At 43.6% G+C, this 26,892-nt stretch overlaps 1 protein-coding gene across 1 annotated transcript; it reads right to left on the bottom strand.

The window, feature by feature from the left end:
- Positions 1-2,758: 2,758 nt before the first annotated feature.
- LOC136768821 (tryptase-2) lies at positions 2,759-12,439 on the bottom strand. Its single transcript, XM_066723202.1, has 5 exons — positions 12,251-12,439; positions 8,704-8,884; positions 8,049-8,332; positions 3,984-4,117; positions 2,759-3,488 (listed from the first exon to the last, which is right to left on the bottom strand). Exons 1-5 carry the CDS (start codon positions 12,300-12,302, stop codon positions 3,327-3,329), a joined length of 813 nt encoding a protein of 270 aa, XP_066579299.1. The 5' UTR covers positions 12,303-12,439; the 3' UTR covers positions 2,759-3,326.
- Positions 12,440-26,892: the final 14,453 nt, after the last annotated feature.

The following is a 26,892-nucleotide window of genomic DNA, read 5'->3' as shown; positions in this document are numbered from 1 at the left end:
TGGAATGGGCTACAAGACCATCGCCAAGCAGTTTGTGAGAAGGTGACAACAGTTGGTGCGATTATTCGCAATTGGAAGAAACACAAAATAACTGTCAGTCTCCCTCGGTCTGGGGCTCCATGCAAGATCTCACCTCGTGTAGTTTCAATGATCATGAGAACAGTGAGGAATCGGCCCAGAACTACATGGGAGGATCTTGTTAATGATCTCAAGGCAGCTGGGACCATAGTCACCAAGAAAACAATTGGTAACACACTATGCAGTGAAGGACTGCTCCTTTGTTAAGAGAGAGCTGGTCTCCTCTTGCCCTGCTTGTGTGTTATATCTTAGTAAAGCTTGCTGTCACTCGCTCCTAGCTGTGCTAGTCAAGCAGGAGGTGACTATTCCTGTTTAAGTGTGAGTCACAAGACCTGTCTCTTGTTGCTCCACTATGTATACTATTGCACAGTAGAGCTGCTATCGCCCCACCCCTAGCTGCTAGTTTGCTCCTGTGTTCAGCGGAGGGTACATCCTGTACATCCTGATCTCCTGTCAACCCCACTCCTTATATGGCCTTAGTATTGTTGAAGATGAGGGTAGAGGTGCTCGGGCCATTGCCACATCATGGGTCCTTTTTCAAGGAGCCCCCTTGGCAGACATTTGTGCAGCTGCAGCTTGGGCCTCGACGCTCACATTTGCCCGGTTCTACAGGTTGGACGTGACAGGACTGGTCCCTTCCATTGGGAACCTGGTGTTGGCTTCAGTCGAGCCCCAGTAGCCTGTGGGCTCTGGCTCCTGATCTCTATTCCTAGTCTGCCCCTGTTAGCGCATGCTGGATGGAGTTAGTTTGAACCGTGGTTTCCCTTCATACCGGATTATGCCTTCCAGTCGAGCACCCACGAGAGCTGCTCCTGGGCTTGCTGACTGCCCTGTCAATGTGTTCCCACATGCCTCCATGCCTTAGCTGTGCTAATCTGCAGGTGTCAGCTGCTCCTGTGTTACGCGAGACGTGCATGAACTGGCTCCTTTGGTTCGTCACAACATGGTCGAGCTGGGTGTGGCCACGCTGCTATCTGTGCTAGTAGAGCAAGTGGCCACCGCTCCCATGTTGCGTGAGAGGTGCATGAACTGTTTCCTGCAACCCACGATGTATGTAGTTCAATTGTTATGACATTGTAGAGCTGGTGTGGCCTCGCTCCTAGTTGTCTTAGTGGAGCAAGCAGCCACTGCTGTTCTGTCTCCTGCACCCCGCGATGTATATATATTTTTGTAATGGTAGAGCCCGCTGTTGTCCTGCATCCAGCTTCGCTAGTAGGTGACAACTGCTCCTGTGTTATGCGGAGGGTGCATGATCTGCTTCCTGCACCCCGCGACATATATATTAATATGACAGCACAGTGGAGCTGGCCGCTCTGTACTGATTGCTCCTGTGCTGTGCGGAGGTGGCATGAATGTTCCTGCTGCCTATGTTGTATTTACTGTTTTGCTCAGCTGTGGCCACTCTAGTGTCTGACTAGCCAGCTGTATATTATGTTGAATTACAGTGGGTCTGTGGCTCCACTACTGCAACGGGGCAGAGGTGCACTGCCACGTTAATGCACGGAGGGTGCACAAGTTGCTTGATTGCCTGTGCCATATAATGTGCAAGTAGATTTAGAGACTCGATCCTAGATGCACTAGTAGAGCAGCCAGCATTGCTATTGTGAGCGGAGGGCGTAAGAGTTGACCTCTGTAGCCACGCCTTGTATATGCTGATTGCAGACAGTTCCCCGTAGAGCGTTACTGTGGTCCTCGCTCCTGGGCAGCCCAGGTGTGGCCCCAAGGGGCCTCTGTTACTCCTGTCTGGAGTTGTGTTGCCGAGGCCTCCTAGCGGTACACCTTATCAGCTCGCTGCCTCTTCCCTTGCGACAGTTTTGTTATACAGTCTCCCAGCAAAGAGGAAGTTCCTGTACAGACGCCACGGAAGTAGGAAGGGACCTGTTTTGAGTGATGTGCACAGGGGCCAATGGCAGCTTTGATATAGAGATGTTTTGATTGGGTTCCAACGGAAGTGCGCTGAAACCCCTCCCCCTTGGGCAGTGCTTCCTTTTTCAGATAAACAGGGTTGCATTCGCAACCTATCATTTACATGAAGCTAAAGTGTACAATTTGTAAACCTCATGACCTACAATGTTTGTGTAATTTGTGTAAAAGTTTTGAAAACATAATGTTTACAACTCACCAAAGGTGATGTATATGTTTATGAACCTGAAGATTAATATTTCATTATTCAGTAAACTTTGTGTGAAACATAACTTTTACAGTATGTAAAACTACTGTACAAATATATATTATGAGCTACAAAGTAAGCAGATCTTTGTAAACACTATGTAAACTTAATGTTTAGAAAGCAGATTACACACTGTACACATTTAGTAAACGTGTAGGTTACTTTTGCAGGAGTTTGCAGGTTTTGAAAACTACTAATTTAATGCATTGTCAGTTCCTCCCACATCACCTCTCTCTTATCAGACAAGCCTGAGAAACAGATACGCATCTCTTATTTATAGAAAAGTGCTGAGCTGCTGCAAAAATTGACAGCTACTCAGCAGATAATGACGGAGATTTCAAAGTTGCACTGATAGAGTGACAAGTGTGTGGTGGGGGGCGTGTGGGATGTGATGTGGTCAGGACTAGGATGCTGATCTGTTGTTACTTTAAACTGCTGACACTGCTTTGAGAGATCCCATTGAATATATTATTTCTACATCTAATCAGCCAAACAATTGATCAAATAAGTGCAGCCCCAGACCAGGAGTTTGAATGCTTTGCAGTTTTATTGAGCTGTTCAGCAGAGTCTCAGTACAACTGAACTCTCATAGCAGAGCAGAGCCAAGAGCAGCAGCTGATATCACAGTGGGAGAGGAGAGAGCAGGGCAGCCCTCAGGAATGAACACAGAAATACAGTCCCTCCAAAAAAGTTGTATTACTGTAATTCATAATCGTCTGTTATTATCACTTTTCACTTTAATTTAGAATTCTTCTTGGTGTGTCAAAATATAAACTAATTTTAAATGTATGTATTTTAACACACTCTACTAATTATATATAGATTAGGTATCTTAATCTCTGTTATTGATTGTTATTGAATGTACTGTGTATGCTTTAGCGATAATGCAACTTTGATTTTGAATATAATAGATGAGATAATGAGTCCCTCAGTAATAATTACACTAGGACAAAGGGGGTGGAGTGGGGGGCAGTGCAGGTGATATAAACTGGTGATCTGTACAGATATCAGATCTGGGTGCAGCAGGGTGCAGTGAGTCAGACAGCCAGGTAGGGGTCGCTGTCCTCAGCCAGGTGCTTCAGACCCCACTGTGCTTTTTTATCCAGCGTCGGAAGCTGGAGACCCGGGTGTAGACGCCAGGGAATTTAGGTTTTCCACAGACGTCCCCAAAGCTCGTGATCCCAACCAGGACCCAGGACACCAACCTTTTTCTACAGACCAGAGGACCCCCAGAGTCACCCTGTAAAGATATATATATATATATATATAGAGAGAGAGAGAGACCAGTTGCTACTGACAGTTTATTCAATATATATACCTATTTAAAATACATTCTTGAACCTGAGCTACCTTGAACAACCACAGTTGTAAATTAAATAAACAATAGATGCATATCCATCCTCCCAGCATATCAAACCACATGTAAACTTGTATATAGAAGAAGAGAGCATTAACAGCACTGTGCTCTGGGGTGACATGGTTCTGCAACACTGTCAGAAGCAAAATACAACTGAACTGAAACCAGAGCAAAATATGTGTGCTAGCTTGGTACAACCTTTCTATTTGAGTTCACTCTTTAATTTAGGAAACTTAGAATGAAGGCATTTGCTGATCCAATCAACCAATTAATTAATCAATCAAATAAAACATATAATGAATTACTTAATTAAATACATAAATAGATGGATGGTTAAGATAGATAGATACATAGTACCACATACTGCTGGCGACCCACCTGGCACGTATCTTTTCCTCCATCCCCAGCACATACCATCTCTGATTTGATCCCACCATAGACTTTATCACAGAGTGCATTACCTATGATGGGGAGCTTAACTTCCTGCAGAGTTTTAGGATCAGGTAGAGGCACTGCAGAGAGAGAGAGAGAGACTTTGACTTTTATCAAACTTTATTGTCTTTGTGCAACAAGCCATCATTTATACAAAAATAAAAACCTCACAGAAAGATATACATTTTCTCTCCTTTGTTTGTCACCCCACTCCACCTCCCCAGCATACTATTTTAACTCAGTCTCTGATCTTTACACCTTCAAAGAAAGCAAACCAATACACACAACAAAAACAACCATCGGGTAATAAAACCCAATAAATTAATTACATGGTAAAAAACAACTCCCCTTCATACAGTTCGGAAAGGTCGTCATTAATACACCAGACCTGTTCAAACCTCTCCAAATCAATAGTCTGACTCTACACTTGACCAGCATGGCAACCACTCTCACTGCATCCATCCTCACTGCCCTACCCACACACTCTGTTCCTCCTGCTCTTATAGACAGCCATTTTGGCCTGGCCCAGCAAGACGTTTGCTGGTCCACATGTCTGGTTTTTCTGGAGTATCTCGCCCTTTGTGTTAAAAACCATTGTGTTAACCGTTGTGTTAAAAACCAGGTAAAGATTGGTAAAAAGACGAGTTAAAATACTAAAAAGGGGTGACAACCGAGACCATGTGCTAAAACAGTGAAACAAGGTCTCTCTCTGAGCACAGAATGGGCAGGCGTTGGACACAGCAGGGTTAAGAACATTATTGCGGTCAATTGTTTTATTACTGGAGTGTAAAACCCTCCACTGCAGATTGCCAGCTCTCTTATTGAGGGGGGGCTTATACAGGCTGCTCCAGGCGGGCTCAGTATGCCCCCCCACGCCCCAGCCTGGCTCTCCAGGGCGTATCAGGAAGGGAGGAGAGCTGGCCTTGGTGCTGCACCTTCACATAACGCATTTCCACCAACATTTTTGTGAACCAGTTTTCCGGAGCTTTTCCACCGGTTTGGGAACCGAATGCTGACGTCACTGGATGTGTGGTGTTCCCAAGCACGGAATAGAAGTGGAGAAACACACGGAATAATATTCAGCACCGAGGCGGACTGCGTCTTTAAAATCCTATTTAACCATCAAAATGTTACTCATTCAGCGTGTACACACAGAACAGATACATTGTAAAAAACAAAAACAAAAAACGTGAGATCACATGTAGACAAGCAGAAACGAAAATACAACTATACGAATATGCAAGGATAACTCCTAATAAAGCCTTTTATTTTTATTTATTTTTATTTATGCATTAAGAGATTTACACTGATTTGCTATTTCAGACACTTTTATTGTATTGAATAAAATACAAGTTAGAGTTAAAATGAATTCGTCACTGCGCACACAGTTCATTATGAATATACTTTGTATGAGTGGATACATTTTCATTCATTTTGTGGCGTATTTTTACTTTTATTCTTGTTTAAAAAACAATGACTATAGGCTAGCCTATTCATTATGAATGCGGTTGTTTTGGGGGTATTTGCGGCGCACTCATGGGCAAATCAAGTGCAGCCTCAGCACACCATGCAGACATGCACTCAACCAGCTGCCCTGCTGCAGATCCAGCAAGTGGACTATCTTGGTAAGCCAGTCCCCAACTAGCAGGTGGACAAAGGCGGGGGAGCGGGTGCAGGGCGTGTCCAGCCAGGGGTTGTACACAATCGGCTCTTCCAGGAGCCCCTGCAGCATGAGGGCCCCTCCTCTCTCTTGGCCCTCAGCTGGCCCCAGGCCTTCAGCAGGCTACAGTGGAATCTGGGAAGCATTGACAGGTCCAGTCTGCTACAGTCCATCAGGAACAGCGCTGTATCCATCTGGAGCGCCCCCACCTGGCGAAGCAGGGTGCAGCCCAGCGCCCTCTGGGGCAGAGAAGGGGGGCCATACAGGAGCCGCTTTACTGACTACAAACGAAAGGCAGACACCGAGGTGATACCGATCAGGCCCTGCCCCCCCTCCTCCCGGGGCAGGTACAGCACTCCTCTCCTCAGCCAGTGCAAACCGTCCCAGAAGAAATCCAGGATGGCTCTCTGCAATTCCCCCAGCAGCCCAGGCGGTGGCTCTTCACACACAAACCGGTGCCACAGTGTGGAGGCCACCAGATTGTTGGCGATCAGTGTCCTGGCTCTGTAGGAGTAGGAGAGCTGGAGGAGCAGCCAGTGCCAACAACTCAGCCGCCCTTGTACCCCCTCCAGCACCCCCTCCCAGTTCTTCTTTTCATTGGCCTTGTCCCCCATGTGCACTCCCAGGTACTTACAAACTCCTCTGCTCCAGGTGAGCCTGTCCGGTAGTACTGGGGGGCCGCAGCCTTTCCACTGCCCCAGCAACAGGGCACAGCTGTTAGCCAAGTTCACCTTGGCTGAGGACAGAGTCTGAAAGTCTGTGGTGTGCAGCGCCCTGATGTCCCGCTCCCCCCCCACCATTACCACCAGGTCGTCAGCATAGGCCGACACCTGGACGGTGGTGCTAGGGCAGTGTAGCCAGGGCCGGTGCTACCTATAGGCAGAGTAGGCAATTGCCTAGGGCCTCGGGCTTGGGGGGGGGGCCTCCATAACCGTAACATCCCTATACGCGAGTGTAACGGGGCTCATTCGTGTCATATTGACATCGTTACAAAGTGAGGTAACCCCTCGGTAAAAATAGTATAGTGTTAATTAAGTGATGACATTGCGCAGTTCATGGAGCAGGGGTTCGATGGTAGAGCATGTATGAGAGAGCACAGCCCTGACTGACACCCCTCTTCACAGGAAAGGGAGCACTCAGCCCCCCATTGATCTTCAGTACACTGTAAATATCCCTGTGGAGCACCTGAATGATGGCTACAAAGGCAGGGTTGAAAAGGATCGCCTTTTCCTGGTCTAGAGAAATCACCCCAGTATTCAAACCCAATAACTTGGATACTGCCAAAACATCCCTGATCAGAAAAATTTTGTCAAAAATGTACACAGTACATCTCGTCAGAGTGTACCACAGACCCCATGACCTCTGTTGGCCAGAGCTTTGGAGAGCAGCTTATAATCCACACACAGCAAGGCAACGGGTCTCAAGTTCTTCATGTCACAAGACACTGACCCTCACCTACCGCTGTCTCGACCACACTGCACCAAGTTACCTTCAGACACTCATCTCTCCATACATCCCCTCCAGACTACTGCACTCCTCCAGTGCCAGAAGACTAACTCTGCCACCTCTCCACTCTCCTTCCTCCAGAGCCACTCCTTCTCATCCCTGGCCACTAAATGGTGGAAGACCCTTCAGGGGGTCTGGCCCCCTGAACCGGCCAACCTGGTCTGGAAAAACTACCACCACTTCCCCCTCCCCTCCCCTGTATCCAAACAATAAGAAAAACTAAAAACTGCAAAAAAAGACAATATAAACAAACTGAAAAAAGTAAAACATGAAAAAAAGAAACAGCCAAAGGACAGAGCTCTCAGCAGTACTCCCGCTCACTCCAAGCCCCTCCCACACACTCCCAGCATGCACCAGAGAAAGGGAGAGGCTGTCTGCATCAAAGGTTGTAAAAGTATTCAAAATTGAAAACAGCTTAATTGGAGGAATGGTTAGTGGTGATTGGTGAAAACTAAAGATAAAGTGCTAAGATTGCAAATAATTTTTTTTTGAAATGTGAGTTTTCCAACAGTGATTTGAGTATCTCTGTGGAGAGCTCCGAACATATGTTGCTACAGCAGAGAATTGACTCCATATGCTGAGGCTAGAGAGTTGTTTGCAAACAGGTCACGCATTTGTCTTCATGCCTTTGTCTTTGTGTGTTGTTTCTTTTCATGTGTGAAACGCTGTATCAAGGGAACCCTAAGATACAGAGAATCTTGCAAGTATTAATATTTAATATTTTTTTCTTTTTAGCTTGTTTCTCCTTCCAATAATTAATATTCATGCATACCTTTTTAAACAGGTAATTACATAGAATAAAAATATAAAGAGGATTCTGACCACTTCATTTGCTACTCTCCTACCATTGTCTCCGATGTTCCCCCAGCCAGTTGCCCAGCACTCCCAGCCCCTGGTGAAGTCCTCAGCATCAGCCTCAGCCAGAGTGACAGGGCTGATGTAATGGCTGTAGGACACTGGCAGGATGAGCTCCACCAGTGCGATGTCATAGCCTTTGTGGGTTTGGTTAATCACATACTTCTCGTGTATGATGGGCTTCCTCTTCATGGGAATTTTTTTTTCATGGGAATTGGATTCTTTTAGCCTGTACGCCCCCAGGCGCATCTCAGATCTGTCCAAAACATAGGGTCTGGAAAACAGAAGATGATGATTGTGTTTAAATAATGGTCTGTGTAACAGAGGTCATGTGGCAGCAGTGATACCACAACAATTTATAACAGGCCTCCTCTTCATGTAAAGTGCATTTTCAAATGGAATTTATTTTGGCAGCTCGTACTTAACAGGAATCAGCAGGGATTTCTCATAGTAGTTCTAAGCTCTGAGAAACACAATCATTTTGATAACTATTATTTAGACAAAAAAAATGGTCACCAGAATACAGTTAATAGCAGCAGCAGTGATACTAGACTAAGACATATTAGCAGTAGAAATTAATAATAGCACCAGTAGTTGTAAGAGTATTAATAGTTAAATTATTATTTACACACAGAAGACACTCACATGTCAAAGCAGTGAGCTGCAGTGAGAACCCAGCGTTCACTGATCAGGGAGCCGCCACATGAGATAATATATCTAGGCATATTCTTCAGTATCATCTTGATATAGACCTGCCAGGGCCACTGTCCATCTTTTGCATTATAACCCCCCACTATAGAGTTCCTAGACAGAGGACTGCTGGACACTGGGGAGAGAGAGAGAAAGAGAGAGAGAGAGAGAGAGAGAGAGAGAGAAAAAAAGAAAAAAGAAAGCAGATCACATTGAGTCCCTCAGTAGTCAACTCATAGAGAGAGACTGAGAGAGAGACTTCAGTGATATTTTATTAATGCTTAATTGGAGTAACCCTAATTTGGTCATTGAAGACTCTGTATAGGAAGTTGAAGAAAGTGTTTTGTGATAATTATATAATGTTTTATATTAACACTATCATTAGAAGTAGCTTGTATACAGACTGAGTAGATTAGCTTTAGCAGGCTAAGCAAAAGGTCAACAAGGTTCATTTGTTAGAAACTCCTGTCACTAATAAAAGATCACACAGTGCCGAAATAGCCTACAGCTGTTTTGTTGAAAATCTGTTTGTGACTTAATTGTTTCTCCAGATAGGCAGGAACTGTTTCTGTTAATAAACGATTGACACTAGGTAAATGACGACCGTGGGATCGCATCTTCCTAGTGCACATCAAAGACAGACATCTGCTTTTTGGATCCATCACCTCTCCACGGGAGGACAGATCGTAAACGGACACTGAATTGTACATTCTGATTGGATGAACGACCATAAGATTTCACGTCACTTTCCTATAAAGCTGCACTCATGTTTGTAAACATTAAGACCTCACTGAAGGAGTTTTCCTGACGTGGGGCTTCCAAGCCGGCTTGATTAAAGTTCTATTTGCTTTATCTCGACGACTTCTCCACTTATTTCCGAGATGGTTCTACAGTCACTTGAAATTAAAATAGAGAAATAGTCTGCCTCACAACAAACTTGATATCAACATAAAACTATCAGTAGTCAGAAAACCCACTTTCCAGTATGAGATGAGACGCAAAGCACATGCCACAGCTGTACAATGTTTAATTTGAACAAGTTGTCACAAACCATGGTCTATGTGTCTCAAGTATTATTCTCGCTCATGTAAACCACCCATTCTGTCATTTTCCTGCAAAAACAGCACAAGACCTTGATTTAATTTACATATGAATTTATATATTAACTCCTTTGATCTTAATTTGCATGATGTCAGGTAAACAGCAGCTCATCCCAAGTGCAATAAACTAAAACCATGTCAAACCCCAGTGGGAGAGGGTCATTTCATCTTTGACTCAAACATATTGTCTGGAGTAAAGTCAAAACACACATGTAAACTCTGCCAATGAGACCAAAGGGGGTGTTGACATAATGGGTCAGATAGTCTGTACCTATTCCTGCAAGAGACAAACAAGAAGGTGGCTTATGATACTCAGGTACAACTTAGTTGTTGTTGCCAGATGGAATGCTTTCACTGTGTGCACATCACAGGACAGAACCTGTGCGGGAACTCGTCACGCCACACACAAGGAGTCCATTGGAAAGCTGTCCCAAACTCCCAACTCCTGATGCAACAAAGAAGTGTGGATGTGTGAGGCAAAAACAACAGCCACAGATCCAGAGTTCAGGTCCACCCCAGGAGAGAAGCCTCCACCACTGCCATCACATCACAAGGGCCACAAAACCTCAGTGACATGTATGAAAATGCAAGCATCATGTGTACAAGCCACATTGTGAGAAAACTATATGACAGGTAGTCCAAATACAAAAGAGGAAGTAAGTGTCAAAACCAAAAAAAAAAAAAAGGTACAAATATGTTTAACAGCAAAGTTTCTCATGGAACTATCTGGGTGATATTTAGTTCATCTTTGCCTTTTAATCATTGTTCTTATAAACATTTTATCAATAAACAGATTTGTATCCATCAAAATATTCTGTGGATCCATCCATAAATCTGATGTAATTAAATAATTGAATGAATAATTAACATGTTTCAAAAGAAAACAGTATACTCATATAGGGGTATTTTTAATAGTCTTTTAATAATTATGTTATGGAGTATTAAAAGGATATTATGGATAGAATTGTAACAAGGGTATTGTTTAGTTCTATATTTTACTTTCCCTGACTGTTTTGATCTGTTATTGATCTCCCTGGCTGCATAATTGACCGCATGTATTGTTTTGCATCAAAGATTGGAGACCTGACCCTGGAGACCTGACGCACTTGTCAATTGGTGTCTGCCCGAGGAAGATGAGTGTGGTGTCATTTAAAAAGGGGATTTTGCTGTGTACAAGGGGGGTGCTGTACAGGAGCAGCTGAGCTGGGAGGACGTGTTGATCACCAGCTACACAGAGAAAGAGGCTGTTTGTTTGCTGCCTTAAAGGAGAGCGACTATTACATGAGTCTGTGGCATAGGTTTGAGAAAGTTGGGTTGGTGAGTGACGTGGTTTAGCACCAATCTGTGGATATTATTAGTTGTACACTTCTCCCACCTCAGGTGCTCATTGGTTTTAGTTTGTATGTCTGATTTGTATTGTTTGATCACACGTGCACATATAGTCCTCGTGTGGTATTGCTTTTAAAATATTATTAACGCTATATGTTAGGTAATTGATTGTGTACCCCTGTCTTGTATTTTAAATAGCTGTTATTGTCCGAGTTTTTTCTTGTTCTGGTTCATTTTTAGAGTCTGAGAGTAACATCTGCAATTATTGTGCCCTAGGGTTTTCTTTTGTTTGTTTAGTAAAAATTAATTGTTTTGCTTAATTTATTCTAATCACTGGTTTATAATTTATTAAGATGTGTGTAGGATGTTCATTTCATTTTCAGTTTGGTAGTAGATTTAATCATTTGATATTTTAGAGGTGTATTTTTATAGATTTGTTAATTCACTTACCTCCTGTGGTGTGCTAGTTTGAACTTGCTATCTCTGACTCTTGAGTTAGTAAAATTGTTAGTCCAACTGTGAGGACAATATTTTAACCTTGTGCGTAATAAATAAATATATTATTATAATTGTGGTCTCATAGTCTTGCATATCAATCCCTGCAGTTGCCATTGGTCCACACAGTTGAGATCTGTGCGGGAGATCCTCAGAGGTCCCTCACCTGTTCTAGGGTGGCGTAGTCATTTATATTCATTAAAATTATATTGGTTTAATAGTAGTAACACGCTACAGAATATTATAAGAAAACAGATCACAACCTAATTTGATACCTTGTTGTGATAATCTACCTATATGAATGTATTAATTTGCTATAACATTATTATTGGCAGTTGCATACACAGTGAATATGCATTTGTTTCAATCTTGCAGAGAGATTGTGGAGATAAAAGAGTATACCTCACTAAGGAACATGCAGAATAGGATACAAAAGACAGAGAGAGAGAGAAGTGAAAGAGGGTGGCAAGGAGGCAAGAGTAAAGCTTTCACTTGAGTAAAATGTAATCAATCAGGTTACAGATATTGTATTTGATTATTTGTTGTCACCCCCAGTTAGTTTCTACTTTCTATATTACCTTCCAGGGTGTTCAGTGTCAGCAGGCAACACAGCAGCTGCAGGAGGAGCATCTTAACCCAACAGGTCTGTGAGTCTATCTGTGGGTCTGATCGTACAGCTCTCTGGGCTGGGAAATCGGTGGATTTCAGTGTTGCTTCTTTGTGCAGGTCTCTGTCGCACTGTGTACCTGGAGCGTGTGCACAATTAAGAGCTTTTTATACAGCTACCAAGGTTTCCTGTTGTCTCCATTGACTAATAAGAAGGTGTCTAATAGGTTCACAATGAAGCCTCATGTGATGACAGAGTTTGTCTCTGCAGCTCACTTCTCATAAACACCCCTGGCTGTGGTTTCTGTCTTCTTCCCCCTTTCCTCCCTCATCACAGAGAATTGTGTTGCAGTGTTTGCTTCTTTATTTTCAATTCGGAAATGTTCTTAATATCTCATCCATCAATCCTTGATCTAACTCAGATGTGTAACTGTACACAAAATTGTGGAAATAAGGAAAACAGATTGCATTATAAAAGTCCTAGCAGAGAAGGTCAGGCCATTACACAAGAATGTTATTATTCTTGACGTGTGTATTATAATGTTTCTTTCAGCCTGGGCCAGCTAAGTTGTATAAGGCGGTCACCTTGGGCTTCATCTGTCGAAGGGGCCCAGACTGGTGAAAAAAAAAAATGTCTCTCTCCCTTCCCAACAAGTCATGTGCTCACCTCTGTAGTACCTGACTGAGGGCAGTGCGGGATGGGCAATGAGTCAACTGTCTGCTTCTGGGCTGTGCACAGGGGCGGAAACAGGGGCTGGGTCACTGGGGCACTGGCCCATTCTGAAATCGTATAATTATTAATTGTCTGTTTCCCGTGTCTGTATTCTGGACAATGGGATATATTAGTTTCTTTCACCAAAGTTGTCTTTTTATGTGTATACTGCCTGGCAAAAATCCAGGCGAGAGAGCAGTTATGCATTTAAGTTACCACACCCGTGTTGCTGCTGTTGTGCTCTGCTCTCCTCTCCGCATGCACACAGCCACAGCCAGACTACAGGTTAATTTAAAGAAAGTTTATGGTAAATCGATCCTTTAAATTCTCTTGCTGTGCTGAATTTTATTTCTGCTATGTCATTGACAATTTGATGAATGGTGAAAGCTTAACTACACTAGCTTAGGGTTACCATACATCCACTATTTACCAGACATGTTCAGTTCTTTAATTTTTTAAAAACTATCTAAAAATGCCTTGCTCGTCCTTTTTCCAACACTGAACTGCAATTAAAGGGTGGTTGTTTAACCCTTCCGCTCCGGCAGCGCTACAGTTTGGACATATATGAATGTTAATGTGTAAGGTGAGAGTGCTTGCCTATGTTAAGCCTTTTTGAACAACTATTGGTCATTAATAAATGACTGATGTCTGTAAAGACTTCAACAAACAATCAGGAAGGTTTTATTTAATTGGGGCTGTGACAGGTTGGGGGGCCTGTCGCAAAAAGGGCTTGTTTGTAGGTGGGGTGTGGTCTTGAAACACACAGTAGGGAGGCAGGCAGAGGGTACAAAACAGGCTTGCTGTTTATGGTTTCCCTCAATGGCGGGCGCATTGTGAAAACATACAAAACAAAACCTAGCTCTGTCCGAGCTAATAATAATTACAGTAAATGCAGAGCACCGGGCAGGCTGAAGTACAAAAGGGATAAGGCAGGTTTGTAATCAAACTTTGTTACAGGCAGGAGGTTGTCAGAGAGTCCGGCATTCAAGAGGGAGAATGATCCAGGTCCAGAAAAAGGGTCTCAAGCCAGTGAATTTCTCAACTTCTTTCTCCTGCTCTTCCACTCTCTTGCTCTCTTCCCTTGCTCTCTTCCCTTGCTCTCTTCCCTTGCTCTCTTCCCTTGCTCTGCTCTCTCTCCGTCTTCATCTCACCCTCCCATGCACCTTGTTACCCCAGCCAAGAATACACCACCTGGTCTGTTTCCTGTTTCCTTTTATAGAGGAAGTGGTGGGTGGGGCTATGGCCATCAGGAGCCCTGTTAGCTTCTGGGGTTTGGAGTCTAGGAGGAGAGGTTTTGTAGTCTCCTCCCCTGACAGACCCGGCCTGCCTCCGGCCGTGTCCCTCACACCGTCACAGGGGCATTTACAAATGAAAAAAGTTATGTTGAGATATGAAGGGCGACAGTGAGTGAGAGGGCAGAATTTGACATGGTAGGGAAAAGACATGGTTGCCAAGGGCTATTATTAATAGAAAATCTACAGGATGTTTTAGACATTTTCTTTGAAGAAACGACGACAGCAGTGACAGGCGCGGGTCACAGCAGACTGAACACCTTCTCAAATCACTAGTGTTTAGTTGTTGTTACTGTTTCTTCAGAGTTCTATATTTGTACTATATTACCTTGTTATAGTGTTAAAATGTTTTTTTCATATAATCGTGTTTTGTTCTGCAGTGAATACTTTTGTATTATTCATTAATTTAATAACTTTAATCATGCACATAATTTGTTATTTATTGTATATATAATATATATATATATATATATAAGTTATGTTTTAGCACACAATTTGTGTTGCTAAAGCATGTTTGCATCTTTTTGCTGTACAACCATGTATTATTTTATATATTTGCACTGTATATAATGTTTCATACGTGTGTAGGGATTGAATGTTACACTCATAACTTCTTGTTCAGACATGAATAATTTGCATTTTAAATATTGAAATGAAAATATATGTAATATTAAAATATTTTTTTCAGGGGGGCGCCATCCCCACATCTCACCTAGGGTGGTAAAAGTGCCGGAGCCGGCCCTGCTTTCAGCAGAGGGCAAATGAAGAATTCTGTGGGACAAATAATTGTTTGCAGCATGAGCATAAAATAAATGTTTCTGTTTTTATTTTTATTTTATTTTTTTGCTGGGTTTTGTTTTGATAGTTGGGAGCAATATTTTAATATTAATTAGAACTAATGAATTACATGCAGATAAACAGAAATTCTGCACAGTCAGAAGATGGTCTGTGGTCTCAGTCATCTGATGACAGATGTGTCTAGCAGGGTTTCAGAGAACCCTTATATGGAGTACGGATTGGTCTCTGCAGCGCGCCTCTCCTTCTCCTCTCTCACTTTGGTTTCATTATCACTTATTTTCTGGTCTCCTATATATCTGCTCAGCATATCACAGAAACCACAGCTATTTGCTTCTGAGAAAATATCCGATATCAGTCTGATGGCTAATGTAAGAACTTAATGTACATCCTCTTGAGAAATGTGTGAAATTATTAGTAATTGTGGGGGGGCAGAGGGGCTGTCTATTGCGCTATACAACATTTTCTTTCTCTTGATATTTTTTTGCATACTTCTATTAAACCATTTTGGCCAATGTTTTTTGGTACACATTTCTCCTGAGTCTCAAGTAGTATATTCTTAAAATACAACCATCTATCTTCAACTGACTCTGTATCCAATGTGCTCCAGTCTACCTCTTCTAAGTGCCACCTCATACCTTCAAGGTTTGCTTTTCTAAAATTGTAGACCATTGTTTTAGACTTGGTCCTTATTTTTTGAAAGAATGCCTCAAAGCTAACCATATTGTGATCACAGTTTGCCATTGGTTCTTTAACTAGTGTCCCTCTGACTCAGGGACATGCAGAGGGTGGGTGCCGGGGAGGAGCAAGCCACTGCCCCTTTTCATTCCCCTTTATTCCTGAAGTGCCCTATTTGTCCCGAGTGTCCCTAAGTATACCGATCACCCCTCCCCCGATCCATGTCATGATCCTCAACTCAGAACTTGGACTGCACCTCAGCAGCAACCCTCCTCCCTTAACCGCACTTCGCCAGCACCCCCCCGGCATTTTGCCCCCCAGACTGCACTTCACCAGCATACTAACTCCCCACCCTGGACCGTACTTCGCCAGCACCCACCCCTCCGAACCAAAGTGCCCCTTCATTTGTTTTCGGCTACTGACATTATCATCACTTAGCAGACACCCTTATTCAGGGCAACTTACAATTGTACCCATTTATACAGCTGGGTATTTTACTGGAGCAATCTAAGTGAAGTACCTTGCTCAAGTGTACAATAGCACTGCCCCACCCAGGATTTTACCCACATTTATTGCTAGAAAGCTGACATTTACCATTGATAGCCTAACCACTACTCCACAGTGCAAACCTATGGTAACATGTTAACGGCTATCAATGGTAACTGTCAGCTTTCTAGCATATCTTCAGCTATGGACAATGTAACTTTTAATTATCAACCTTGAGATAGATAGCTAAATAATCCAAGCTTCCATTCAAGATTGCATGTAGCTATGAAAGCCTGAAGAAACTTTACATTTTAAAACTTTTGTGATGAGTAAATTGTAGGCATATGTACTGTGAGGATAACAAATATAATTATAAAAAATAGGTTTGAAGCAAATTTAACCATTTAACTCAAAACATTACATGCAACTTGTATTTTTTTCTCATTGTGTTTATTTGCAAGTCTATATTGTTATACTGCACCAATTATAACAACCTGCCACTAAACAATTATAAATGTAATATATAATTTATCCTCCTATAGAATTATCTGAATCTCAAAGCATACTTATCTCATATAAATGCAATAATTAATGTGAAATAATGCAATATTATCTTGTATTAACACAATAATTAATGCAAAATAATGCAATATTATCTCATATTAACGCAACACATTTGCTAATAAGCTTCCGTAATCATCAACATGAGTCAATGAAGCCTCAAATACATTTCCTAATACTACAAGAGTGGACATTTAATTTGTATCTATCACAGTCATGCACATTCTATCTATGTGTTTTTTTTCTTCCTTTCATTGTAAAGAAGTGTTTATTACTAGGTTTGTATCAGGTTTTTCAATGCTTCCTCATAGTTCTGCTACCTGGTGTAATTTTCAGGAAAGGGTTACACTGCAAAAGGTATGCAGGTTTCCTTTCTTTACGTTAAATCTGTTAATTTCTTTACAATTCATAAAATGAAGTGTTACAAATCACAGGTCCCTGGTGCCCGTGAGAGCAGTGGTTTTAATGCTGTTTGCTAAGTCTGGAGCCAAATAGTGGCCAGCCACCTGTTTGAGTTGTTGGCAGGGGATTAATACTATTATTGTGCTATACATATATTAAAAATAATTACTCATGTGTGGTTATTTTTAGTTGGAAGAGTGCCTTCTTCACCTATGTTGATGTACAACTGCAGAAAAAGAACAAGAGAAAATATGAAAACAAGAGAATTTTAAATTAAATTAAATTCATACAAAGAAAAATATAATATTTTAAAATAAGGAGGAAGACAGCAGGGGCTTAGATCAAAGTGACATTAGTCATTAACACCATTTACTTATAAATTACAGTTAATCTTTCTTTTAGCATTTTAAAAATATGAAGGAAATATAATGAGGGGAGGACACAAATACCATTGTTTATTATTTTAAAATGCAATCTTACCAGAGAAGTCAATTCAATTCTGTGTTATTCAGATTGAGCAGGTTTCTTCTGAACAGGAGAATCCTTGAAACAGTGAAGCTTCAAGGGATTGTGTTGAACTTTTATAGTCTGCTTAGATCTGTATTTTGCATTAAACTGAGTCATTTATTTCAACAGTGAAAGAAAATGTAGTATATTATTGTTATGAATGTTGCCACAAGATGGTGCTGATTGGTGAATTTAATTGAATTTGTAAATGCAGCTGATTCCAAAGGTAGTTTTGTGTTCAGGCACTTCTTAGGATGGATTTCAATTTACACTCACCTAAAGTATTATTAGGAACACCATACTAATACTGTGTTTGACCCCCTTTTGCCTTCAGAACTGCCTTAATTCTACGTGGCATTGATTCAACAAGGTGCTGAAAGCATTCTTTAGAAATGTTGGCCCATATTGATAGGATAGCATCTTGCAGTTGATGGAGATTTGTGGGATGCACATCCAGGGCACGAAGCTCCCGTTCCACCACATCCCAAAGATGCTCTATTGGGTTGAGATCTGGTGACTGTGGGGGCCAGTTTAGTACAGTGAACTCATTGTCATGTTCAAGAAACCAATTTGAAATGATTCGACCTTTGTGACATGGTGCATTATCCTGCTGGAAGTAGCCATCAGAGGATGGGTACATGGTGGTCATAAAGGGATGGACATGGTCAGAAACAATGCTCAGGTAGGCCGTGGCATTTAAACGATGCCCAATTGGCACTAAGGGGCCTAAAGTGTGCCAAGAAAACATCCCCCACACCATTACACCACCACCACCAGCCTGCACAGTGGTAACAAGGCATGATGGATCCATGTTCTCATTCTGTTTACGCCAAATTCTGACTTTACCATCTGAATGTCTCAACAGAAATCGAGACTCATCAGACCAGGCAACATTTTTCCAGTCTTCAACTGTCCAATTTTGGTGAGCTTGTGCAAATTGTAGCCTCTTTTTCCTATTTGTAGTGGAGAGGAGTGGTACCCGGTGGGGTCTTCTGCTGTTGTAGCCCATCCGCCTCAAGGTTGTACGTGTTGTGGCTTCACAAATGCTTTGCTGCATACCTCGGTTGTAACGAGTGGTTATTTCAGTCAAAGTTGCTCTTCTATCAGCTTGAATCAGTCGGCCCATTCTCCTCTGACCTCTAGCATCAACAAGGCATTTTCACCCACAGGACTGCCGCATACTGGATGTTTTTCCCTTTTCACACCATTCTTTGTAAACCCTAGAAATGGTTGTGCGTGAAAATCCCAGTAACTGAGCAGATTGTGAAATACTCAGACCGGCCCGTCTGGCACCAACAACCATGCCACGCTCAAAATTGCTTAAATCACCTTTCTTTCCCATTCAGAGATTCAGTTTGGAGTTCAGGAGATTGTCTTGACCAGGACCACACCCCTAAATGCATTGAAGCAACTGCCATGTGATTGGTTGGTTAGATAATTGCATTAATGAGAAATTGAACAGGTGTTCCTAATAATCCTTTAGGTGAGTGTATATCGCATGGCAGCAGGAACATTCATGCCGCCTGCGCACAGCACAGGGGCATCCAAATCAACTGAATAGTACAGAGTGGAAGAGCTCTATTCTGCTGACAATTAGATTTTGTACAAAAGAACTGTATACACCACGGGGTGCAGGAGCTGGCTCATGTGCCACATGTGGAACACAGGAGCAGTTGACACCTGCCAAATAGCACAGCTAGTGCAGGGCAACTTACCGTGTGAATAAATGAACTATGTACACAGCAGGGCACTGGAGAACTCAAGCACCCTCCGCTGGAGGACAACAGCAGCGGTCCCCTGCTCTATGGAATTCACATGCAGGAACTCCACCAAGCCCGCTTCTGCCATGCCCTGGGTCCTGGCATAAGTCTCCCTTGTCCTGGTTAGGGCAGGGGCTGTTGCCAGATGGTCCCAGGTAGCTCTCAACTCCTCAAGGAGGTCAGGCAGCAGCGGGAGGGCCTGTGTGGGCCGCTGCGCGCACTGACCCCTTTCAAACCTGGAGCGTGGCAGGGCAGGGTCTGAGGGCCAGGTGAGCTGTAGAGACTCCACAGCCCTCTGAATGACCTCCCAGAAGTTCCTGTCCTGTCCCGTTGGAGAAGGAGGGATGTCCATGCTCAACGGAGGAGGAGGGGTGGGAGCGACCAACTCTGAGTCCAACTCGTGAGGACCCAGAGACAGGCGGTCCTCCTCCCAGGTGGCCCGTTCACTGCCCTCATCCTGGGATGGGGCAGACAGACTCCCCTCAGTCTCAGTACCCTCATCCAGCGCCCCCGAGGCCTCCCCGTCACTTGCCGGAGTGGGTTTTTTTTGGGTGTGGTGGCGAGTGCGGTGGCGCCCGGTGGAATGGCAGACCTCTGGGCGGCAAAATCGGGGGCAAAATGTGCCAGACAGACGGGGCATAAGACTTCCCCATTCCAAGCCGGCATGGTGTGCTGGTCGCAAGCGGCACAGTGGCGAGATTTTACGCCTTGGATTTTACTGCTGCTGCTAGCGCTCCTGCTGTGGAGAAAAAAGCCCTGTCCACAAAAAACCAACACAGCAAGCAGTCAGAATATATATGGCACTATATAAACAGGACTATTATTTTTAAAGGGTGCTGTTTGTGGCAGAAACTGAAACCGAAGCACACGGAGCCACGGAGAGAGGACACAACAGATTCGGGTTAGCTATCAATAATACTAAACAATACAAATAGACACAAAGTAAACGGTGGTGACAACACAGCCGTGAAGCCAACCATGCGGATAATAATAATAATTATTGTAAAAACAATAATAATATTATTATTATTATTATTATTATTATTATTATTATTATTATTATTATTAAGTGTAATGCACAGACAAGACACAGAGAGCTCACGTTCTGGGTCCAGGCGAAGTGGGAAAAGAGGATGTCATGTTTACGTCACGTTTAATGGAACAGGATGTGGGAAGGGATCTGTTCTGAGTGACGTTTCGATCAGGTTCCTACGGCAGTGTGCAGAAATCCCTCCCCCTTGGGCAGTGCTTCCGACTTGAAAGATAACTAAAGACAGCTGCAGTGCAGGCCTGGCAGAGCATCACCAGGGAAGAAACCCAGCATCTGGTGATGTCTATGGGTTCCAGACTTCAGGGAGTCATTGACTGCAAAGGATTTCCAACCACGTGTTGAAACTCAAAATTGTATTCATGATTATGTTAGTTTGTCCAATTACTTTTGAGCCCCTAAAATTGGGGGGACCACATATAAAAATGGGTGTAATTACACCATTCACCCAATTTGGATGTAACTACCCTCAAATGAATGATAAAAGTCTACACTTAAAGAACATCTTGATTGTTTCCTTTCAGATCCATGGTGGTGGCGTACAGAGCCAAAATTATGACAATTATGTCACTGTCCAAATATTTATGGACCTGACTGTATGTTGTCATGGGTGTGTGTGTGTGTTACTCTGCTACCCCGTTGTACACAGTTCACTGAGCTGGTCTCCCCTTGCCACGCTTTGTGTATGCTTCTTGTCCACAACACAGTAGAGCTTGCTGTTGACCACTCCTTGGTGTGCTTGTCAGGCAGGAGGGGGCTGCTCCTGTAGTAAGTTAGGGTGCATGAGCTGGTCTCCTGTTGATCCACTTCTTTATTAAGCCTTGCTGTCACAGTAGAGTTTGCTGTCACTCTTCTCCTAGCTGTGCTACTGAGCAGGAGGTGACTGCTCCTGTGGTGGGTGAGGGCACAAGAACCTGCCTCTTGCTGCCCCACCTTGTATATTGGCTCCATCTTTTCATACAGTAGAGCTTGTCGTCACCCCACTCCTAGCTGTGCTAGTCGAGAAGGAGGTGACTGCTCCTGTGTTAAGCGAGTGTGCAAGATCTTGGCTCTTCTTGCCCCGCTTTGTAGATTATAGCACAATAGAGCTTGCTGTTGCCCACTCCTTGCTGTGCTGGTCAAGCCGGAGGGGGCTGCTCCTGTGTTAAGCAAGGGCACATGAGCTGGGCTCCTGTTGCCCTGCTTCCTTAATTAGCTTTGCTGTCACAGTAGAGCTTGCCATCACTCCTTCTCCTAGCTATGCTATTTGACCAGGAGGTGAATGCTCCTTTGTTAAGAGAGAGCACAAGAGTTGGTCTCTTCTTGCCCTGCTTGTGTGTTATATCTCAGTAAAGCTTGCTGTCACTCGCTCCTAGCTGTGCTAGTCAAGCTGGAGGTGACTGTTCCTGTTTAAGTATGAGTCACAAGACCTGTCTCTTGTTGCTCCATTATGTATGCTATTGCACAGTAGAGCTGCTATCGCCCCACCCCTAGCTGCTAGTTTACAGAAGGTGAGTGCTCCTGTGTTCAGCGGAGGGTACATCCTATACATCCTGATCTCCTGTCAACCCCGCTCCTTATATGGCCTTAGTTTTGTTGAAGATGAGGGTGGAGGCGCTATTTGCCCTCCCCTCTCTGCATTACTGTTCCTAGTAGAGTGTGACTGATGTCCATACTCCTGGGCGACCAGAATATGGTACCTGGGGGACCGACGCACTGTATCACACTGTACCGCACTCTATAGACCAACCCAACCCCCTGGGTTTAATTTCCTGGCTGCATAGTTTCTGAAGGGAGGTTGGTGGCTACAGCCTCCTCTCACTGCATCTCTGCCTGCATGGCGTCTTCATGTAGTGCTGGAGGCACTTTCCCAAGCCCCATTTGAGCCACTGAACTCAGCTGAGCTGAAGCTGGTGTCACTTAGGACTGTGTTTTTGCAGGCAATCACCTATGCAAAACGTGTGAGCGAGTTACATGCCCTGTCCATACACCCATTGTGTGTCCGTGAGATGGCTCCAGGGACACGCTACGGCCTAACCCTGTGTTCCTCCCGGAAGTGCTGTCTCCATTCCATGTCAACAGGTTTATTGAGTTGATGGCTTTCTATCCTCCTTCCTTTTCTTCTGAGCAGGAGAGTCGGCTTCACCTGCTCTGCCCTGTGCGGGCCCTCAGGTGCTATTTGGGACGCACTATGGACATTAGGTGTTCGGACGAACTGTTTGTGTCTTATGGAGCGTGGACACAGGGCCAGGCGCTTTCAAAGCAGCACCTGTTAGCGCATCCTGGATGGAGCTAGTTTGAACCATGGTTTCCCTTCCTACTGGACTATGCCTTCCAGTCGAGCACCCACGAGAGCTGCTCCTGGGCTTGCTGACTGCCCTGTCAATGTGTTCCCACATGCCTCCATGCCTTAGCTGTGCTAATCTGCAGGTGTCAGCTGCTCCTGTGTTACACGAGAGGTGCATGAACTGGCTCCTGCGCCCTGTGGTGTTCCTCTGATTCGTCACAACATGGTCGAGCTGGGTGTGGCCACACTGCTATCTGTGCTAGTAGAGCAAGTGGCCACCGCTCCCATATTGCGCGAGAGGTGCATAAACTGTTTCCTGCAACCCACGATGTATATAGTTCAATTGTTATGACATTGTAGAGCTGGTATGGCCTCTCTCCTAGTTGTCTTAGTGGAGCAAGCAGCCACCGCTGTTCTGTCTCCTGCACCCCGCGATGTATATATATTTTTGTAATGGTAGAGCCCGCTGTTGTCCTGCATCCAGCTTCGCTAGTAGGTGACAACTGCTCCTGTGTTATGCGGAGGGTGCATGATCTGCTTCCTGCACCCCGCGACATATATATTAATATGACAGCACAGTGGAGCTGGCCGCTCTGTACTGATTGCTCCTGTGCTGTGCGGAGGTGGCATGAATGTTCCTGCTGCCTATGTTGTATTTACTGTTTTGCTCAGCTGTGGCCACTCTAGTGTCTGACTAGCCAGCTGTATATTATGTTGAATTACAGTGGGTCTGTGGCCCCACTACTGCAACGGGGCAGAGGTCCACTGCCACGTTAATGCACGGAGGGTGCACAAGTTGCTTGATTGCCTGTGCCATATAATGTGCAAGTAGATTTAGAGACTCGATCCTAGATGCACTAGTAGAGCAGCCAGCATTGCTATTGTGAGCGGAGGGCGTAAGAGTTGACCTCTGTAGCCATGCCTTGTATATGCTGATTGCGTTACTGTGGTCCTCGCTCCTGGGCAGCCCAGTTTGGCCCCAAGAGGCCTCTGTTACTCCTGTCTGGAGTTGTGTTGCACAGGGGCCAATGGCAGCTTTGATATAGAGATGTTTTGATTGGGTTCCAACAGAAGTGCGCTGAAACCCCTCCCCCTTGGGCAGTGCTTCCTTTTTCAGATAAACAGGGTTGCATTCGCAACCTATCATTTACATGAAGCTAAAGTGTACATTTTGTAAACCTCATGACCTACAATGTTTATGTAATTAACTTTTGCAAATGTAATGTTTACAACTAACCAAAGGTGATGTATATGCTTATGAACCTGAAGATTAATATTTCATTATTCAGTAAACTTTGTGTGAAACATAACTTTTACAGTATGTAAAACTACTGTACAAATATACATTATGAGCTACAAGGTAAGCAGATCTTTGTAAACACTATGTAAACTTAATGTTTAGAAAGCAGATTTCACACTGTGTACATTCAGTAAACGTGTAGGTTACTTGAGTTTACAAGGAGTTTGCAGGTTTTGAAAACTACTAATTTAATGCATTGTCAGTTCCTCCCACACCACCTCTCTCTTATCAGACAAGCCTGAGAAACAGATACGCATCTCTTATTTATAGAAAAGTGCTGAGCTGCTGCAAAAATTCACAGCTACTCAGCAGATAATGACGAAGATTTCAAAGTTCAAACTCAGATGCCCTGATAGAGTGACAAGTGTGTGGTGGGGAGTGTAGGGTGTGATGCTGTCAGGACTAGGATGCTGATCTGTTGCTCGAGCTTTAAACTGCTGAAACCGCTTTGAGAGGTCCCATTGAATATGTTATTTCTACATCTAATCAACCAAACAATTGATCTGATAAGTGCAGCCCCAGACCAGGTGTTTGAATGCTTTGTGGTTTGATTGAGCTTTTCAGCAGAGTATCAGTACAACTGATATCTCATAGCAGAGCAGAGCCAAGAGCAGCAGCTGATATCACAGTGGGAGAGGAGAGAGCAGGGCAGCCCTCAGGGATGAACACAGAGCAGGATATGTCTCTCCCAAAAAGTCTCTCCTAAAGAGTAGTATTACTGTAATTTATAATCCTTCTGTTATCACTTTTCACTTTAATTTAGAATACTTCTTGGTGTGTCAAAATTGTATATAACCTTATTTAAAATGTATGTATTTTAACACATTCTACTAATTATATATAGAATAGGTATCTTAATTCCATCTCTGTTATTGCTTTTTATTGAATGTAATGAGTTCCTCAGTAATAAGCACACTAGGACAAAGGGGGTGGGGTGGGGGGCAGTGTAGGTGATATAAACTTGAACTATGAACAGATATCAGATCTGGGTGCAGCAGAGTTCAGTGAGCCAGTCAGCCAGGTAGGGCTCGCTGTCCTCAGTCAGGTGTTTCAGACCCTACTGTGCTTTTTTATCCTGCAGCAGAAGCTGGAGACCCAGGTGTAGACACCAAAGGATTTAGGTTTTCCACAGACATCCCCAAAGCAGGTGATCCCAGCCAGGACCCAGGACACCAACCTTTTTTTATATACTAGATAACCCCCAGAGTCACCCTGTAAAGAGAGAGAGATACCGATTGCTACTAACAGTTTATTCAATATATATACCTCAATATATACCCTCACCTACCGCTGTCTCGACCACACTGCACCAAGTTACCTTCAGACACTCGTCTCTCCATACATCCCCTCCAGACCACTGAGCTTTTCCAGTGCCAGAAGACTAACTCTGCCTCCTCTCCACTCTCCTTCCTCCAGAGCCGCTCCTTCTCATCCCTGAACCCTAAGTGGTGGAATGACCTGCCCACCGAAGTCAAAACAGCAGAGTCCTTGACCTCATTCCGGTGCTTATCAAGACACATCTCTTCCGACAGCACTTGTAATATTAGTCCTCTATCCCTGCTAGATAGCACTTCAGCTTATTATGCTCCTCGCGTTCTTGATTGTTTTCCTTCTTGCTCCCTTTCCCATTGCCCTTGCCTGTAACCCTACATCTTGACAGCACTTAGCTTTCACCGTCCAGGATGTAGGAAGTCACTTACTGTACTTGTGTAAATTGTAATTGGAATTTGTAAAATGTATTATTTTGAATTGCTGTATTTTAGCTAAGTTGAATTTGTAATGATTGATACCTTGTACTTCTCTGTATTTTTGCACTTATGTTGTAAGTCGCCCTGGATAAGGGCGTCTGCCAAGAAATAAAATAAATAAATAAATAATAATAATAATAATAATAATAATAATAATAATAATAATAATAATAATAATAATAATAATTGTATTATTGATTGTTTTCCTCCTTGCTCCCTTTCCTGTAGCCCTTGACTGTGACCCTACATCTTGACAGCACTTAGCTTTTACTTTCCAGGATGTATGACCTCACTTACTGTACTTGCCTGTGTAAATTGGAAGTTGTAAATGTATTATACTTTGAATTGCTTTGTATAATGTAAATTTGAATTTTTAATGTTTCATGTCTTGTACTTAACTGTATTCTTGCACTTTGTATTGCACTTATGTTGTAAGTCTCCCTGGATAAGAGTGTCTGCCAAGAAATAAAAAAAATTAAAAATTAAAAATAATAATAATAATCTCACAGTGTTCTCAGAATAGCTGTGAAAGCTCTGTGTATCTGCTCTTCTGATCACAGCAGAGATAGTTTATGGGGCTTATGGGAACTGCAGAGGTGACGGCAGTGATGCTACTTGCAAAATCTGAGACAAGATGGGGAGATCCAGTGAAATACAGCATACAATTTAACCCTAGCTGTGCTGTGTGTGTGTGTGTGTGTGTGTGTGTGTGTGTGTGTGTGTCATGGCCACCATCTAGCACTTACACTGTATCCCCACTAGATGTCGCCATCACCCTGCCTTATCCATGACTTCTCCCAGCTCCTATCATTCAGTTAACATTCCAGAAACCCTTGTGCACTTCTGTGATCACCCCCTGCTCCCATTCACCCTGCACCTCTCATCCTGTTTCTCTGCTCCACATTTAAACCCTTCATTCACTCCCAGTCACTGTGGAGTTTGTGTCAGTTTACTCACAAACGTTTCCGCTCATTACCTTTCCTCATTACCCTGTTTGCCTGATCGCCTGACCCATGCCTGTGACCATGACCATGTCTTTGTCTTGCCTTGATTGCCCTG

Source organism: Amia ocellicauda, chromosome 14, assembly GCF_036373705.1.
Source record: "Amia ocellicauda isolate fAmiCal2 chromosome 14, fAmiCal2.hap1, whole genome shotgun sequence".
Lineage (NCBI taxonomy): Eukaryota > Metazoa > Chordata > Actinopteri > Amiiformes > Amiidae > Amia > Amia ocellicauda.
This window is presented reverse-complemented; position numbering and strand designations above follow the sequence as displayed.